General features: G+C 52.0%; 1 protein-coding gene across 3 annotated transcripts in view; it reads right to left on the bottom strand.

The window, feature by feature from the left end:
- The window catches only part of ST8SIA5 (ST8 alpha-N-acetyl-neuraminide alpha-2,8-sialyltransferase 5), a 48,396-nt gene extending 31,220 nt beyond the window's left edge, over nucleotides 1-17,176 (bottom strand). Inside the window, exons 1-2 of one of the 3 annotated variants that reach the window (XM_081078098.1) lie at nucleotides 16,560-17,176; nucleotides 7,876-7,983 (exon numbers count right to left, since the gene is read on the bottom strand). In XM_081078098.1, the coding sequence (XP_080934224.1) occupies nucleotides 7,876-7,983; nucleotides 16,560-16,690 (239 nt within the window). In that variant the 5' untranslated portion in view covers nucleotides 16,691-17,176. The remainder of the gene's footprint in view (nucleotides 1-7,875; nucleotides 7,984-16,559) is intronic. The other 2 variants (XM_081078099.1, XM_081078100.1) reach the window with 2 other exon arrangements.
- Nucleotides 17,177-17,907: the final 731 nt, after the last annotated feature.

Here is a 17,907-nt window from a genome sequence, read left to right as displayed (position 1 = left end):
TTCAGCAGACCCAGGGGCCAGTGGACAGTCTGGCTTTGTCATTGTTGCCGGCCTTTGCCCACAAGCCCACCCACAGAGGGCTCCCCTGTCCGCCTGATCACCCCTCCAGAGTTTCTTCAGGACCATGGAGTCTTCCTTGGGGGCCCCAGTAACTACTGGCTGATACAGGATGAGGCCCATGCATTCAACATTCTATGTAACACACTCTTCCTCTCCAGACACGGATGTTGTTCAAAAGAACAGGAGCCCAGGGAGGTTGTTGTATTGTTCATGCCGGTTAGGCCTCCCCCAGCCCCAGCTCGGAAATCTAACCCCCTGGGCTCCTGTCAAGTCTGGTACAGTCTCAGAGAACCACAGAGTAGTTCATTTATTCCACACTGGGCAGGAAACCAGTGTAGGTATGGCACCTCTGAGCAAATTAGGGAAAAGCACCTTTGTCTGCAGATGAACAAAGCCATATGCCAGGCACATGGCTTGTCAAGTGAGAGTGAGCTGGACTGCAGCCCCACTTGTCCCCTTGGCTGGGTGTTTTTGTGCAGTGCCCAACCCGTACAACTGTATGTGGCAGCCTGATACTGGACTCTATAACTTTCTCTCATTTAATCCTCCCAACAGCCCGATAAGGCAGGCATTATTTTCCCATTTTGTATTCAAGCCTCAGACTGTAAGAGGTAAAGTAACTTGCCCACAGTCATTCAGCTAGTAAACGGTGACGCTAGAAAGGGAACCTCAGGCTTCCAAGAGCCCAGAACCCACATTCTGCCTCTGACAAGCCACGGTCAGGTCACTGGGATTTTTTCAGTGAGCAGCCCCCTCCCCCTCCCAAGGCCCACAGCCCTCAGTGAGCTCAGTGCTATTTCTAGAGCCAGAACAGCTGCCGACTAGAGACAGACAGCACACTACCCGCCAGAGCAAACACACAGAAATCAGAGTCTGAAAATTGCAGCCTGACAACTCACAGGACTGGAGTGTCTGTCTTCCCAAATAGGTAGAGAGAGATAAGAAGGGCTTGGCTGTTAACTGCAAGTTGCAGCTGCCAGGAGGAGACGTGCCTGGACCACGGCCCTTTCTGGGCCAGGGTTTCCTCATCTGTCCACCGGAATTCCCTGAGCTCATTTAAGATATCAGAACTAAAAGTTAAACAGCCTGATGTCCTAAGTGCCACCTTTGATAGTCTTATGATTAATCTGCTCCTGGCGTGTTGTTCTGGCATGGGGGGGAGGGGGGTTGGGGTCAAGGGCAAAGCCTGATACCAATATTCCTCCTTCCCACAACCAGCAGTTGGGCAGGACCCTAGATCACATGTCTAGCACATTCCCTGGAAGAGCACAGATGTGGCGACCTTATTTTCTGGGCCAGACCAGGGAGCCCTGAAAAGCTCCTCTTGTAAGATTCAGCTCACCAGCCAGGAGCCTCCAAATGCCTACAACTCGCTCTGATCAGCCTTCCACACACATATTGTCCCACTGCTCCTGGGGGACCGTCCCTCCAGGCACCCACACTAAGAGCTGTGACCTAGTGGCCTCCTCCTCGTTCATCTCCCACCCAGTCTTGTCACCTCGACTTCCTTAGCAGGTCTCCTCCCCATCCAGTGCGAGGGACCTAAAAGGGTTTTCTTTCTCACCTGAATTAGTCTCTCTGTCTGGAATACTCTTCCTCGCAGTGTCTTCCCAGGTCCTACAGCCCAGCACTCAGCTGCCTTTGGCAGCCTTCCCTGCCCTCCCGCATGGCCATTGATGAACGGGATGAGAGCTGTGCGTGGCTAGCTACGCGGGATGGCAAATTGGACAGCCTTGGGTGCCTTACCTTCTGAGCACCGCGAAACTGATTATCAGGTGGGTACCTGGTCCTCCCGGCCCAATCTACCCCCTTTTTCTTTCCACTCTCCATTTCTTTCCATTCGCATTCCTTTCTGTGGCCTCCTGCCTTTGTTAAGCGACTGGTATAACATTCTTGAAGATGGTCTAAGAGGCAGGAAGCGCAGCAGCCGTGAAGATGGAGAGGAGGGAGGATGCCTGATGACCGGAAGGGAGTAACAGCCAATTTGGGGAGCTGACACGGGGTGAGGAACGGGTGAGACCCAGGCAGGCACCCATGATCCTCTGACCTGGAAAGGCAGCCCCGAGAGGGAGCGTCTCCTGCCCCTGTGAGTCAGGGGCAAAGCTGGGGCCAGGCTCTACCTGGGAGGTCCCCTCAGGGGACCCCACCCCCACCCCAAGAGAATGAGCAAGTGGAGTTTTACAGATGAAGAAAGTGAGGCACAGAAGGTTCACGTAAATGGTTATTTGCCCAAGAGATTCCATTCTGACTCAACTAACGGCCACAAAGCTTAGGGGCCAAGGGAGCCCATGGAATGACACCACCTGAGGAAGTCAAGGCACCAACAGCCCCGCCTCCAGAGACAGCCTCCTCTGTCTGTCAACCCCGAGAGGCCCAGTCAGGCGTGTGGGAGGACAGGGGGAAGCTGTGTCATCTGTGTTTTGTTTTCCCAGTACCCAGCCCTGAACACTGCCAAACCTGATCCTTCCAGTTCTTCCCAGCTGGATGGAGCCCAAGAGGTCGGTCCCTTTATTTACATATTTATTTTTGTCCTTTTCCATAGAAGTGAAAATTGACCAGAAAGCCTTATACTAAGCCAGCCTACACCCACAATGTGCAGACCCACTGCTGCTCGGCCCCCAACAGTTGTCAGCACCCCTGGAAGTCCACCATGGAAAATTCTTTCCGTGGGGGTAACCTTGCCACCAAGGGCTCCTTTGTGAAATGCAGAATGGCTAGGAGCAGGTGGAAGGAAGCATTTGTCAGGGATGATCGTCAGGCAAGCACTAAGCACAGAGACTGGGGCGTGAGGGTGACACACAGAAGGTAAAAAGTGGGAAAGAGGAGAGAAGCACTAATGACAACAGTCATTATAGGGAGGGAATATGCACAGTTACCTCCGTAATCAACCTGGCCGTTTTACTACGGTCTGACAGCCAGGAGGTGAGGGCAGGACTAGATGGCGTGAGAGGACTTGGGAAGAAACGGCGAGGAGGCCCAGCCCGACCCTGGTGACCTGTCCACGGCCCATCAGTGCTGGGACCCCAGTCACCTTGGATGGTAGATGTCCCACTTCCACCACCACCCCCCTGCAGGTGGTGACTCAGTTTCATCATCTATAAATGGGGGCAATGGCAGTAACCAGCCCGAAGGTCGGAGGCTGTGGATTAAATGCAGTAAGACGCCTGGCAAACAAACAGCCCCCAATAGCGCTTTGCCACGGGCGTCGCCTGTCGAGGTCGAAGCCACGTCTCACCCCTCCGTGGAATCACTTCTCACTTCTACACTGAGCTCTTGGGGCATTCGCCATCTGGACCACACAATTTATTACCGAATGATGCATTGTCTTGAAACAATTAGAGAACAATTCAATACAACATAATAAAGCACTGAATTAAATTCCATCAAGTTCCTTCCAGCTCTGAAATGACAATTCCAAACCCCATGTTGTGCAGGGCACACTAGATGTACACACAGATCTCAACCCAGAGACATGGGCTCTGGGCTAGGACCTCGACACTCAGCTCAGGGCTTGCTTTTTTCTCCTGTGGCTCATGCTATCGTCCCACTAGGAGCCTCTGCACCCCAACCAGAAGCCCAGTTACACAGGGAGAATGCCGTCCCAGGAACAGGCAGCTTGGGTGGGTGGCAGCTTGGCCAGCTCTGCTCTAGACCTCAGAGAGCAGTGTCCCCTAAGTTATCTTTGCACACCGCCTTTTACCATCCCAGACCAGACCAGGAAGGCCAAGGCTACACTACACAGAGGCTGGGAGAAGGGGCCAATGAGGCCAGGGTCCCTGTGGGATGTACCTGAAGTTAGAGGGCCCAGATGGCCCTGCATGCACAGGGGTCCAGCCCAGTTGCCCAGGGCAGGAGGCTCCTCAGGATTTGGGGGATCTGAGCAAACACGGACGGCTGTATGTGCACTGGCCGGAGACTTCTATGTGTAATGATAGACATAGCTCTCTGGGCAGGCACATCTTACAGAAAGTAGACCTAAAGGCGCTCCGGAAAGGCTTCAGGGAGGAGGTGGCATAGGAGGTGGATATTGGCAGGACAAGGACTTATTTAGAGGGGGCGCAGGGCGCATCTGGCTGAAGCTGAGCGAAGACCTTTGTGCTGCGGCTCCAGGACAGGCTGACAGTCAGCGCCTGGGGGGGCTTCTGCCTCAGCTGCCCTCAACCCCCATCCTTTCCCTGAGATGTCCTGAGGTAGCAGGTGCAATGCTGCCCACCCTGCGGGACCAGGACCACCAAGGGCACTGCCACCTCCTCCGTCCTCTGAGGGGTCATTAGGCAGGCAGGCAGTTGGCCAGGCTAGAGGGGGCAACGCACTGAGCCGTCTGGGGCAGAGAGTGCCCTTCCTCTCCTCTTCTCCCCCTCCCATCCCCCTTCTCAGAATTGTGAAGCTGTGTGGGGACTGTTCGGGAGGGTTTCTCAGTCACTTATTGCAGAAGTATATAATCTGCCTTCATTGTTTTCTCTCTCCTTCCTCTACAGACCCTCCCCACTTTCAGTCTCCCTTTTCCCACACTGCCACCCAGAACTCTCAGACCACCCTACTACCTGCTCTTCTCAAGAGAAAATGCTCTGATCATTCCAAACTGTGAGTGGGTTTATGATTTCAAAGTGTTCCCCTTTCTGGGGATTAACTTTTAAAGACAGTGTCAGGCTGGGGCCAACCCGGTGGCTCAGGCGGTTAGAGCTCCATGCTCCTAACTCTGAAGGCTGCTGGTTCGATTCCCACATGGGCCAGTGGGCTCTCAACCACTAGGTTGCCCGTTCAATCCCTCGAGTCCCACAAGGGATGGTGGGCTGTGCCCCCTGCAACTAGAAAAAACGGCAACTGGACCTGGAGCTGAGCTGCGCCCTCCACAACTAAGACTGAAAGGACAACAATTTGACTTGGAAAAAAAGTCCTGGAAGTACACACTGTTCCCCAATAAAATCTTTTAAAAAAATTATGTGAAACCATTTTTAAAAATAAATAAATAAAAATAAAGACAGTGCCAGGAGAGGAAAAGGTTTAATCCAAAGAAACAAATCTCTAAGGGAGGGAGAATTCAGGGCCACTGACATTGAAGCTTGCTTTCTTACCAATAGCCTTTACTATGTTGCTGCTTAATTCCTTCTTTTATTCCAGTAACATTTATTGAGCACCTACTGCATGGCAGGTGCCATACTAGCTGCTGAGAATTCAAAGATGGAGACATACAATTGCTGTCTAGTGGGGAAATGGAAACAGAAACACATCATTGAACATGGTGAGAACTGCCTTCAAAGTCCTTCCTGTTTCTTCAAGCACCCACTTAAATCGACATACTTGCTGATTAAAAATTATTCCTATCTGCTCGTTCATGCAGTTCCCTTTAGGATGCTTATTGGACCACAGTTTTAGACCTAGACCTGAAATGAATAAAGCTATACACCAGTGTGTTTTATAACTCACACATTTTCCAATTCAGCCTGGACTTCCCCCAGCTCATGTCCAGTGAAAAGTCCTGACCACGGCCTCCCCAAGCACTGTCTGGCCTAGATTTTCTTTGTTATCGGTTTGGCATTTTCCGGACGCATCATTTGGACTGCTTCTTCTCCTTGTGGCTCCTGGGTGAGTATACGATTTATGAGTCATTTGCTTTTTTTGCCCCTCTTTGTCCTCTGGTTAAATACATGGTACCCTCTGACTTCCCTTCCATCTCCGTTAATAATGAATGATAACAGGTCGCACCACATCTCACACACCACACCACTATAGAGAGCAAAATATGGCAGGTGTTGAATTATTCAGTAGGCGAATACCACCCGCTCATCACACAATCCGGGCACGGAAAGTGTGCGTTGGGATGATGTATTTCACTCTGCAGAGCACTTTCTATGGCAGCCTACTTCCGTCCTTCTCCAAGCACTGCAAATCTGCTGCCAGAAGCTGTCCTGCCCATTCTGAGGAAGGCAGAAGCCACTCCTATGCCAAGGTTAAAAATTCCCGGACAAACGGGTCAGGTCTAATTCCATGAACCATTATCTCCCACACATTGTGGTCTCTCATGTACATATATGGGTACTGTTGGGGTCAACCCAAAATTGAGATCTGAATTTGAAATTGTCTCCGAAAAACTTGGGATGTGTGGTCATCATATTTCTAAGGGCGTTCTCGGTGAAATGGTACCTCTCCAGAGGGAAATCAATACAGTGTCTTAATTCCAAAACCAAACTGGCACTGTGTCAGTGTCTCTGACCCTGACAGAGCCCAGCTGACAGGGAAGAGGAAGCTGACCCAGTCACTGAAAGAAGAGAAAATAAAGGGGAGGGAGATGAGACAGGGAGTAGGAAAGAAAGGAAGTGGAGGAGAGAGGCAGGAAATAGGGATAGAGAAAAAAAAGTGGACCAAGAAAGGATGGCAGGAAGAAAGGGAGAGGAGAGAATAGGTGGGGCGAGAGAGGCAGAGAAATTAGAAACAACATTGTAGAAAGAGGAAGGGAAGAGCAGCGCTGATGGCAGTAGGAAAAGTTAGAAGAACTCTTACAGTGATCTCAGCCACTACCCAGGGACGTCTGTCCAGAAATGGCCTCCCAGAAGCCCATCTTATTGAGTGGATTAGCATTTTTCTAGTCAAATTCTCTTGATCCCTTCGCAGAGCCCTTCCCAGGTAGGCAGACACTTGCTGAATTATCTGGACCACGCCCCATTGGGGTAGATGGGTCACACAGCACCAGGTACAACTCTGGACTCCTCACTGTACCTGGGGGACAGACCGGGGGCCAGCAGCAGATCCGGGCTCCCAGCACACATTTGTGGAAAGAACTGAGCTCCTAAAAGGCCAGAATAAGAACCTCATCCCGTTCCCTGGTCTGCAGGCCCACGCCCTCAGGCCTGTCTGTAGCCACCTCCCCAGCTGACTTTGGATGCTGGAGCTATACCTTTTCTTTTCCAAAGTATTGAACAAAATCACATATTGGGGGTCCCTGAAAAACACACTATTTCTCCTCTGCACGAACAACGTAATGTTTTGGCATCAAAATGAACAGTAACAAAAACTCAGGCCTCTTTCCCAGGGAAACAGACCTACGAGTTCGCACATACTTAGAAATGCAAAGTTAAGGAACTAAACAACTTCATCAGCCCCTGGAAACCCTTGGCTGGCACATTCCAGCCATGCCGGGCTCCAGCAGAGAAAGCCCTGTTCAAAAAAATTCCCCGCAATGCGCCCCCTGCGATAAGTGCATCCCACTCATTTTCATTCATTCAACATCTAGTTCCTGAACTCCTACTCCCAAAGATACAGAGCACACTTAATCACTGATTTCAGCTCCCACGTTACAGCAGATCAACAAGAAATAACCGCGGGATGGTCTGAATGTGGATCTCAGTGCCCTCTGGATGGAAACGGTGCTTCCCCGCCAAGCTCAGCCTCACCGGCAGGCGGAGTAAGGACTGCTCACCCAGTGGGATTTCAGAGGAGCAGGGAGGCCACGGCTGACACCCCACCCCTCATGCCACCTGCATGCCCTTGCAGGCTTATGTCCAAAACCCTTGCAGCTGGGAGAGAGCTGACACCCCCACCTCCAATGGAGGCTTGTACCCCAGGTCACCCCCCCCCCAGCCACTTCCCCAACAGAAAGGGGCCAGTGAGTCCCCACTTTGCTGTGGATGGTCCCAGGCCTCACCCCTTATGTCAAAGAAGACAAGTTAGAATCCTAAAACGCAGTGAGCTTTGAGCCACTGTGATGAGCCAGCTTCTTCCCAGAGGGCGGCTCTGGGGATGCGCCATGGGGCAGGGGCCCATGGGATCAGCCCAGGACACACTTCCCCCTCCCTGGTCATTCACCGGGGTCTGTACCTGGAGCTGGAGTCACTGCCGCTCTGCACTGCTGGATCGTCCGTGACATTAAAGAGCCCCGTCCAATTGGCCAGCTGGTCGCCATTCTGCCAACCAAACTGGAGGCCTCTGGCAAGAGAACGAGGCAGTCGGTACTCATGCTGATGTTCTGGGTTAAGCCTGTCTACCAGAGAGCCACATTCTGTCCTTGTGTCGAGTGACACATCCCATTGATCATGCACTTCGTGGGAACGAGGCTGATATCCAACCATGAGGAGGAGAATAAACCCTCACGGTGCTCTCTGCTCGTCTACATCCATTCCCTCGTTGCACCTTTACCAGCAGAGCTGAGGTTACACATTTTACACACAGGGAAATGGAGGCTGAGCCAGATTAAGGTCACAGAGCTCCCCTAGCTCTGATGTGGCATGTCCCTCAGGTCCCACCTCTGGAGACTTACACCGGAAGAGCTCTCTCTTGCCAATACTGTGCCATTCTCAGAGGCCAGACACACTGCAAAACTTTTAATGAAATCTAGTTTTCCAACACTTGTCCTGGTTTAAGATGATGGACTCAGCACACACGGTTATCCCCGCTCCCTCCTCTAACCTGGCCTACATGACAGCAAAGGAATAAATAAGGACATGGGCTTGGAGACAGGGATGGGAGGGGGCTAGCGACAACATCTGGGAAGATGAAAAGCAAGTGGGTAAGTGCCTTAGACCAGAGAGAATGGAATCCTGACTGTCTATAAGAAGCAAACCTATTCGCCATACACAACTCAGGAAGTGAGGGATGGTCCCACAATGCCCTCAGTTTCCCTTAAGGACCCATCATCTTCACTCTCCTTGGACCATTTAGACTGGAGCACACCCTGGCTAACACACCCAATGAAAATCCAACCGTACATTAATATTTCATGTTCCCACAAAGTGCTTCATTTCCACCAGGAAGCAAAGTCAAGCATCTGGGACCAGACAGAGAATGAGTGAAAAAGAGGCAGCAGGAACTGCCTCCTATGTATGTCCCACCTGCCAGGGTAGGTGCCCTGAGCTCCAGCCCACTGTTCCCATATGGGAAGATAGGTCCCTACAACAAAATGCCGCTCTGTTCATTTTTTCCAAGAGATGATGGAAATCTAGACTTTTAATTTCCCCAATTTTAAATGCTGATCATTAATTCAAACTTGAAACACTGTGCAGACCAAATACTCCATGCTGCAGGCCGAAAGCAGCCTGGGGACCGCCATTAGCACCTCCTAACTCAAATCAGCTTGCTGGTTCCTGACCACCATCCTACGAGGGAGACAGAGTGGACCTCATCTATCACAGCTGAGGAAACTGAGGCAGAGAGTGGGAAGTGACCTCCCAGCCAGCTGGTGGCAACTCAAGGCCTAGAACCCAGGAGTCCTGACTCCTACCTAGTTCAGTTCTCTTGCCACCAAAGTTCTGGCTCCTGTCCCAGGTGTCATTTGCACACCTTGGGGTCTTCCAGCTGCGGGTGGGTCAGCCACCCTCAGCCTTCTGCCTCATGCACAAATAGACTTGCTCACCATTGCAAAAGGCACCCACAGAGGAAGCCCAGGTGAGCACATTCAGGAGCCCTGCCTGTAACCACCCCTTTCCTTCCCACTCAACAAAGCACATAATAGGAATGCAAATGACTGTGCTATTATTACAAGGATAACCTTGAGTCGGCTCTATTTGAAAAAAATAATGAAAGAAGAAAATCATTCACAAAACATCAGTACTTAACTTTCCTGGGGGGATAATCTATTGCATTCTTCATTTGTATTCTCCCACCCCCATTCCAAGAAGGTAGCTTGGCTTCCAACCATAAACTAATTGCTGACACAATATGTAATGGGTCAGATGGGGAGAAATGCTGTGGTAAAAAAATAAAGGGAGTCGAGGGAGATAAAGGGTTTGAGGTGATTTCGGGGTGCTATTCCACATAGAGTGGTCTTCGCCCTGAGAAGGTGACATCGAGCAGGACAGAAACTGGGTGACAAGGAAACAGATGGATCCTGGGGAAGAACATTCCAGAAGAGAACTAGTTTCTGCCATGCCTGGGGCATGAGTGCCATGGCTTGTTCTGGGGCTGGCGAGCTGGTCCATGCAGCTGGAACTGAAGGAGCCAGGGGCAGGCAGCAGATGCAGAGCCACCTTTCTGTGGTCCCTCAAAGCCATCCAGGAGGGAGCTGGGCCCAATGTCATCTTGCAAGGAGCAAAGAACTCAGCTGGGGCACCACAAAAGGCTGTGAGGGCTGGGCCTTCCCTGGGTTGCCCAGATTGTCCTCTTCCACCTCCCACAGTCCCCTGCACTCCCCAGGTCCACATAAGGAGCTGGGTGGATGGTCAGGCGAGGCCTGCCAGAGAAGGTGCTAGGTCAGAGCGGAAATGCCTGCCAGCTGGGAAGCCTTTCAGAGGGATGAATGGGCATAATTATCAGGTTCCATGTTCTCGCTCGCCTGTCCTTGTTCCTGACTCACTAGTGACTCATGTTATTTATCTGCGAAGCACCAGAAGGTAACATAGCCCCCAAAAGAACCTCAAGGGGAAAGGGAAGTGGGTTCATTCCCCAAGGATTGCCTGTGGGGCCTTCATCTGGGGCAACAGAAAAGATGCTGCAGGTGGGAGCATCCTGAGAGAGAAGAATGGGGGGTCAGGGGTGTCCCCCAAGCTGGCCCTCCATGCTCTGCACCCCCAGAGGGAAAAGGAGGAGATTGGCGGAGCAAGTGGCAGGGATGAGAGTCTACAGGTAGCAGAGGGCTGGCCTCCCTGAGAACCGCCAGGCCTGGGGCTTGGGCTGCCAGGGAGCAGATGGAGCCTCCTAAATTCTAAGGCTGTCCATGGTTCTGCAGAGGCCTCTAGCTAAGAAGCGGCTGGGGCAGAACCCAAGGGGAGTTCAAGTGCTAGCAGTGTTAAGACAGGGGTAGGGAGGTTACACATCCCTGGGAGGGGTCCAGAGAGAGCAATCAGACAAGCTCCAGTCACAGCTAGGGGACCACCTCACTGCCCCCAGTCACTGCATCACAGAGGAGCCCGGACTCCACCCCCACCCCAGACCAATCTCCTAACAGTCCTGCCTCCAGACCTCCAGGCCTGCCCGACCTCCTCTGGGGGCCAGACCTCCATGAACAGACCCCCCCCCCACCAGGCCATCCAATAATGTCTGGCTACTCTTTGTGAAATATTTGGTCAATATCAATTTCAAGGAGGAAAGCACACATCAGCCTGCAAAGGGGAACACACACGAGCCTTCCAGCTCTCCGCTGGCGCTCAGGCCCTGAATTGCATGTCCGGTAAGGTCTCACCTGGCTACTCACCATCCCGATTGCTGTCTCCCTACAAGATTGATAGTCTATGCCACACAATTACAAATTTATTTTACACTGTCTTATGTATTTTTCATGTTTGTCTCTTTCCATGTTCTGGAAGTTCCTTAAAGACATGTATCGCAGCTAATAATTCTTTAGTAACACCACCTCACCCCCAGCACAAAGCTGAATGGGTGTTTAATGGATACTCGTTGATTGTTAGGGAAAACGTGTTGGGATTTCCTTTGTACGCATCCATTCATTCAGCAGTTAATGTCAGGCACTGTGCTAGGTCCTGGGAATCCAGAGATGACCCTCTTACAAGGATCTTACAAGTTGTGTGACCTTATACAAGTTACTCACCTTCTCTGGGTATTAAATGAGAATGATTGTATCTGTTTAGCAGGACTATCGTGGGGATTAAATGAAATAATCCTCATTCAGGATTATCTACTTAGATCAGAACCTGGTTCATGAAATCTTTTTTTTTTTAATTAATTTATTTACTTATTAGTTTCAGGTGTACAAAACAAGGTAATACTTAGACGTTCATCATTTATATCCCTCATACTGTGAACCCCCCTCCCCCCATCCACTATCCCTCCGACCTCACACTGAACCATCACATTATATATATAAAATTATAGTTGGCATTCATTAATGTTTAGCTTCTGGTGTACAATGCCATGATCAGGTATCCACAGTATCCCTGCGGTGGTCTCCCAAATAGGACGTGGTTCATGAAATCTTAATGAATGTTAATCATTAATACTATTGCCTGATGAATCTCACCTGTGTATGGTGGGGGGCGGTCCCTATACACAGGGTTAAGAGCTAAATTGAAGAATTATTGGGTGAGGTTATTAGATGAGAAGTAAATGGGCCTGGATAGCTCAAAGAAGAGAGGCTGGATCCTCTGAGAGGTAAAAATTTCCCAAAAGTACAAATGTCAAAAAGGAAAGGACTAGAGAAAGAGAGATGGGCAAGGGAGCAGAGTGAGAGGGCAGTACTGTGTCCCTGACAGACATTTGGGGAAGGGACAGGAAGCTAATATCCACCACCGAGTGCAGGCAGGGCACTTAGCAGGCCAGGGCCAGGAATAGAGTGATGCAAACAGGGCACCCAGGGCACACCATGGAGGGTGGCCCCACTCTCAGGCTTGTGCAAGTGCAGGGCAGACACCTGAGAGGGGGCCTCCTGAAATTCTGTCCCCAGGGTGCTTGCTTGCCACACCCTAATGCCAGCCCTGCAGCAGGTACTCAGTAAAAACTTGCTCTGCCCAGCAAAACCTGAGTTGTTCTGCCGGCATGGGACACATCCCAGGGGGCAGTCAACTCAGCTCCTTCCTCCTCTGTGGGGCACCCTGCACCTCCATCCCTCGTCCCCACTAGGCACCCTCTCCTTCCAGGCTTACCCTTGCATAGATCCTTAGGTTCCACAATCCCCATCCCCTGGGGCTGTGCCTGTTTCTCAGGTCACTCAAACAGAAGGCTTTGTCCCTAGGTGGGGGTCAGGGGGTGGGGTGGGATGGGGAGAGTTGGCTCAGCGAGGAGAGCACTTCGAATATACACTTCGGATACAGCACAAAGTCAGGCTGTACTTTTCCTTGACCCAGTTTCTCATCCTCAAGTCTCAGGCCTGCACCAGCCACTTGCAGGCAGCCCAGATCTGCGCCCTCGAGGTGCCGGAGAGAAGAAGGCTGCGGGGAAGACAGCATATAGGACAGTCCTCTCTACAGAAGGCAGGACAAAATAGGCCCCGCCTCAGCTCCTGGCCGCTGTGCGGTGACACACAAAGCAACAGGACAGCTGAGCAGAATGTACTGAGTACAGACAGCACAGGCGCTGTGAATTCAGAGCAGGGGGAGAACATTGGGCTGAGACTGGAAGGAAAAGCCCGATTTGGACTGGCAGGGAGACAGCTGGGAAGGCACGGCAGGGGGCACACAGGTGGGGAAAGGCACAGCATCAGGACAGACGTGACGTGTGTAAAAGACCCCTGGCTGACAAGAGCCATGGTCTCCTGAAGAGCGGGCCTTCAGGTACAGACTGATCAGAGGGGGTGAGACTTCTGTTTGAGGAGGGAGTGGTGGAGGGAGACATTCAAGGACTTCCAGTCCTGGCAAAATGGCAGACTGACAAATCCTCTGTGGCGTGCGCCCCTTCAGGAATGAAGGATTTCTTCCTCACCTGTTGGGGTGCCAAGAGCCGGCAGCCCCCAGCTCTCAGTGTCCTCTGGGAATTGCCTCATGTGAGGAGATTCACGTTCGCCAAGATTATGCCCTCTTCCAGAAGGAGCCCACATCTTATGACTGAAAATTTGACACAGAGGTATAAAGGCCTGGCCTCCTCACCCCTCTCCAGGCCTCCCTATAGGAGGCCCTCTCTAGGACTGCACAGGGCTCTGGGCCTCCCGCTGCTCAGTCTTACTTCTCCCTTCTTCAGGTGTTGGTCCCAAGAGCACATCTTAATAAAGATGCTGCAGTCTAATCGCTAGCTTAGAGTCTGCTTTCTAGGAAACCCACTTGGCAACATCTCCCACTAAAAAAATACTAAAATAACCATTAAAATATGTATCAAATGTCTTCTTAAATGATGAATAATCTGGCAAGGGGAGAAGGAGTGGATGAACTGTAAAGCTAGCAGCTGCCCCAGGGGCATCTGCCAATCCCCATAATCCATGCCCCCCTTGTAATGGTGATATTATTACAACAAGCAACTACTAACCAAATGGAAGCTGCCTGACTGTATTACATTAGACCAAATGGACTTGAAGGCTCCAAGTGCACCAGAAATAAACAAAGTCACTACATTGTAATAAAAGATTCCGTTCCCTGGGAAGATGATATATGTAAACTAGCATGCATCTGATAACATCATTCAATATGCATAAGGCAAAAGTTGATAAGGAGAAATTGATAAGTCTGTTAGCATGGAGGAAGATTTCATCACACGTCTTTTAGAAATTGAATGATCAAGCAGAACGGAAAGAAATCAAGAGGGACACAGAAGATGGAAACACACAAAACCACTTGATTGAACAGATGGGTAAAACTAGTGCACCTAATAATGCGAGAATCACATTTTTTTTCAAGTACACCCATAATACTTAGAAAAAACCAACCTCCTCCTAGACCACAAAGCAAATCTCAACAAATTGCAAGGAGTCAGCATCATAAATATTATGTTCTCCAATCACCACGCATTTGAATAAAAAATTCAAAAACCATAAAATAAAAGAAGAAAGTATTTGGAAAGTTTAAAGCATTTCTAAATTTATGAGTGAAAAAAACAATAAATCATGATAGAAATTAGAAAATACTTGGAATTCACAATAATGTAAATACTTCCGGTAGTTACTAACTGTATGACCCTGAACAAATTACTTAACTGCATGTGCCTCAGTTTCCTCATCTATACAGTGAGAACAGGAACAGTAACTTGTTAGGGTTCAGTATGGTACAGTAAATGCAGTGCAATTTGAGTCGCTATCATCATCACCCTGAAACTTAAGGGATATAAACAGAGAAGTATATAGAGGAAATTGTATAGTCTTAAAAGTTTACATGAGAAAATAATAAAGACTAGAAATTAAAGAGATAAGCATCCAAATTAAGAAGCTAGAAAAAGAACCTGGTTCAGGGTCAGGATAGCCTCCATGCAGAACTAACCAAAGGTCAGGCCAAGTGGTAGTGTGGGTAGGGTCACATGTGGTTCCAAGTGAGAGGAGGTGGTACCACATCTCTGCATGTTCACTGCTGCCTTCTTTAGTTCTTCCTCTCCACCTATCCAAACCTTATCCTTCCTTTAAAGGCCCACTCAGGTCCACCTCCTCCAGGAAGTCTTCCCTAACTACATCAGCCCAGGAGTGCCTCCCCCGACAGACATTTTAACACTTACTTTGTAACTATCTCATCTGTGGCCATTTTGTTTCCCCAAACAGACTTCAAGCCCCAGGACACCATTTGGGGCGCAGCTGTATTGGTCTAGGGACATCTGGGGTGAGGTGGGAGGGTGGCAGTAACCAAAAGAGGACGCAGGCCCAATGAGCTCCTGCAAGCCAGGAAATTCCCTGAAAATGTCCTTTCAAGCCACCATCACCATGCAGAGCTCATCATCTGCCTTCAACCAGGGATGGCCAGGAGCAGTGGCTGGCTGGAAGCAAATGTCCTGGACAAGGGGCCTCATATTCTCCAGCTCTGGGAAATGGAGTGGGAAATGGCCTAACTGGCTTTCCTACTGTGAGTGCCAAACCAGCAGCAATCCTCATTCTCCCACGTCATGTGCAGCCCAGACTGGGGGGCACAAATGACTGATGTGGAACCCAAAGGATGAAAAGGGAACAACTGTGTTTATTATTTAGAAGTTTAGAGAAGAGACAGGATGTTTATATAGCTAGAGAGGCATTTTGTTTTCTATGGGGTGGGGGGAGCAAGGGGGACAGTGAAAGTAAAAAGACACTGGCAGCCAAGAAAAAAACCTACAGCAGAAAGGCGAGGTGGGCTCTTTCCAGAAGAGCCTCTGATATGGGCGTTATCTATCCTATGGCAGTGCTCTCTCTCCCCAGGCCCTGAAACCAAGCAGAGTAACCCGAAGCGTTCCCCCTCAGCCTGCAGAGAGGGCAGAAGGAAACGGTTGGCATTCGGTGTATCTTCCGCACACACAGGGACTGAGGCTGGGCCCCAGTTTCCGAGGGACACCTCCTTCTGCTCTTTCTCTTAATGGAGTTGGCGGGTGGATGGGGTGGGGTGGGAGCAGAGTCCAACAAGGGGAAGGTTAACTTCTGCTGGCGCTCTGACCTTCTGAGTAAGAATGAGAAACAACGGCCTGTTTCAGGTTGTGAGTTTCACAGATCCAGAGTTCACTGCTTTATAAGCTCATTATCCCTGTCGCATCGTCCCCATCGCACCATCACACCCACCTAACTGACGCTCCGGGGTGAAAAATATGCTTTTCCTCCCAAGGGCCCCCACGAAAGTTCAGGACTCGAGAGGTAATCCAACCAAATCTAGGGTGCCATGGAACCAAACGGCCAGGGCACTCTAGATTTGGGGGACACCGCTCTGACCCCTGTCGCCGCTCCTGGCATTCAAATGGATTTATCATCAGCTTAGCCACTAGGAATTCTAGCTTGTCCCCATTTCTCACAACAGAACAAAGTTGTCAGCCCCTCTGGCCAGCGCTGGGCAGGCTCTCATTTCTGGCTGGGAGGAGAGAGGCACTTTGGAGCGCCCCCGTGACCCACACCCAACGCGGCTGTGCTCGGGGCTAAGTGCAAACCCACGGTCTCTCACCCTGGGGGCGCCCGGGGAGTGGGGTGCTGCGGGCGCCACCTAGGGCTTGCCCACGCGTTCCGCGCACCCCCACCCGCACTCGGACTTTCTCACCTTTTGATGTAGTTTCGGCCATAAAGGATCTGTTGCAGCAAGGTCACCAAGGCGAAGGCGCAGATGAAGATGAAGAGCAAAGTTCGGTTCCCCAACAAATCCCGGTTCGCCGAGGGGTCCGCGTAGCGCATCCTGGCGGCCGCTCGCGCGCGGCGGGGCACGGCGGACGCTTGGCGCCGGGAGTCCCCGCAATCACGCGCCGGGCTCCGGCACCCCGGGGGCCGCACGGTCGAGCAGGCGCCTCTCGGAGTGGTTGGGCGAGTGGGGACTTCTCGGGGCAAAGTTTCTGGATGGCGCGGCCGGAGCGGGGGGCATCGGAGCGTCGCCGGCGCCGGGCAGGGCAGGGCAGGGCCGGCCGCAGGGAGCCCAGCCGCAGTCCGGGGCCTTCCCTCCCGACGTCTTTACCTCCGGGCTCCAGTGCCCGGCATCCGCCGATCTCCCTGCGGAGGGGCGACGCCAAGTGCCCCAAACCCGGGGCAGCCCCTCCCGCGGCGCTGGCGGCCAATCGGAAGCGGGGCCCCGGCGCCGTGCGCCCGCGAGCGCCGCGCACCGCCCCCTCCGGTCGCGCTCGGTGCGCGGTGCGCGGTCGCCCAGCGCGGTGCCCTGCCCGGCGGGCCGCGTCCGACCCCCGCGCCCGCAGCGACCGAGCGCGGAGGTCGGCCTTCAGTTCTGCAGATGGGAGGTGGGGGGCAAAATACCCGGACAGTCTGGCTAAAGCCAGGCGGGCGGTGGAGGGGGGGAGGGTGGAATGGAAGACGCCAGGTCTAAATAGTGGGGTTTATCAAGGGGGCAGGAAGGGGAAGCCGCTGCTGCGGAGCTGCGCTTGCTGGAGGGGGAGCATTCGCATGCGGCGCGCGGGGCACTGAGTCACCGCGGTGGCCGCGTCCTCACGCTCTCCGGGAGGTTTCTCCGGAGAATGCGGGGCAAGGTCAGCCGGGCAGCCCTTCAAGGACAGCGCGAGCGCGGCTCCGCATGCTGATGGCGCCAGGCGCCCAACTCCTGTGGGGAGGAAATTCAGGGGCTCTCGGTCCCTGCCACAGGCCTCCTCTCCCTCCCCAACTGCGGCTCCCGGCTGTTCGTCAAAGACCTTGTTGTCACCCAGACACTGGGACCTTGTCTCATCCTTGGAACCACTCGTAAATCTTAGGTCAGGCAGCTGGCCGCCTTCGGGTACCACAGTCCCCGAAAGCTTTAGTAAGTCACTAAGTGTAGAAAGGTTTGTGTTTCAAGAGTGCACACCAAGGAAAATAAACACAGAAATGCAATGCCAAAATCGTGCCTCTTCAGAAATCCTAACCCCTCCAGGCACTACTCTTCCCCCCCCCCCTCGCCCCAGCCCGCACACCAA

The sequence above is a fragment of the Rhinolophus hipposideros genome, assembly GCF_964194185.1.
Source record: "Rhinolophus hipposideros genome assembly, chromosome: 17".
Classification (NCBI taxonomy): domain Eukaryota; kingdom Metazoa; phylum Chordata; class Mammalia; order Chiroptera; family Rhinolophidae; genus Rhinolophus; species Rhinolophus hipposideros.
The sequence above is the reverse complement of the archived record's forward strand: the minus strand, read 5'-3'. Positions and strand labels throughout refer to the sequence as shown.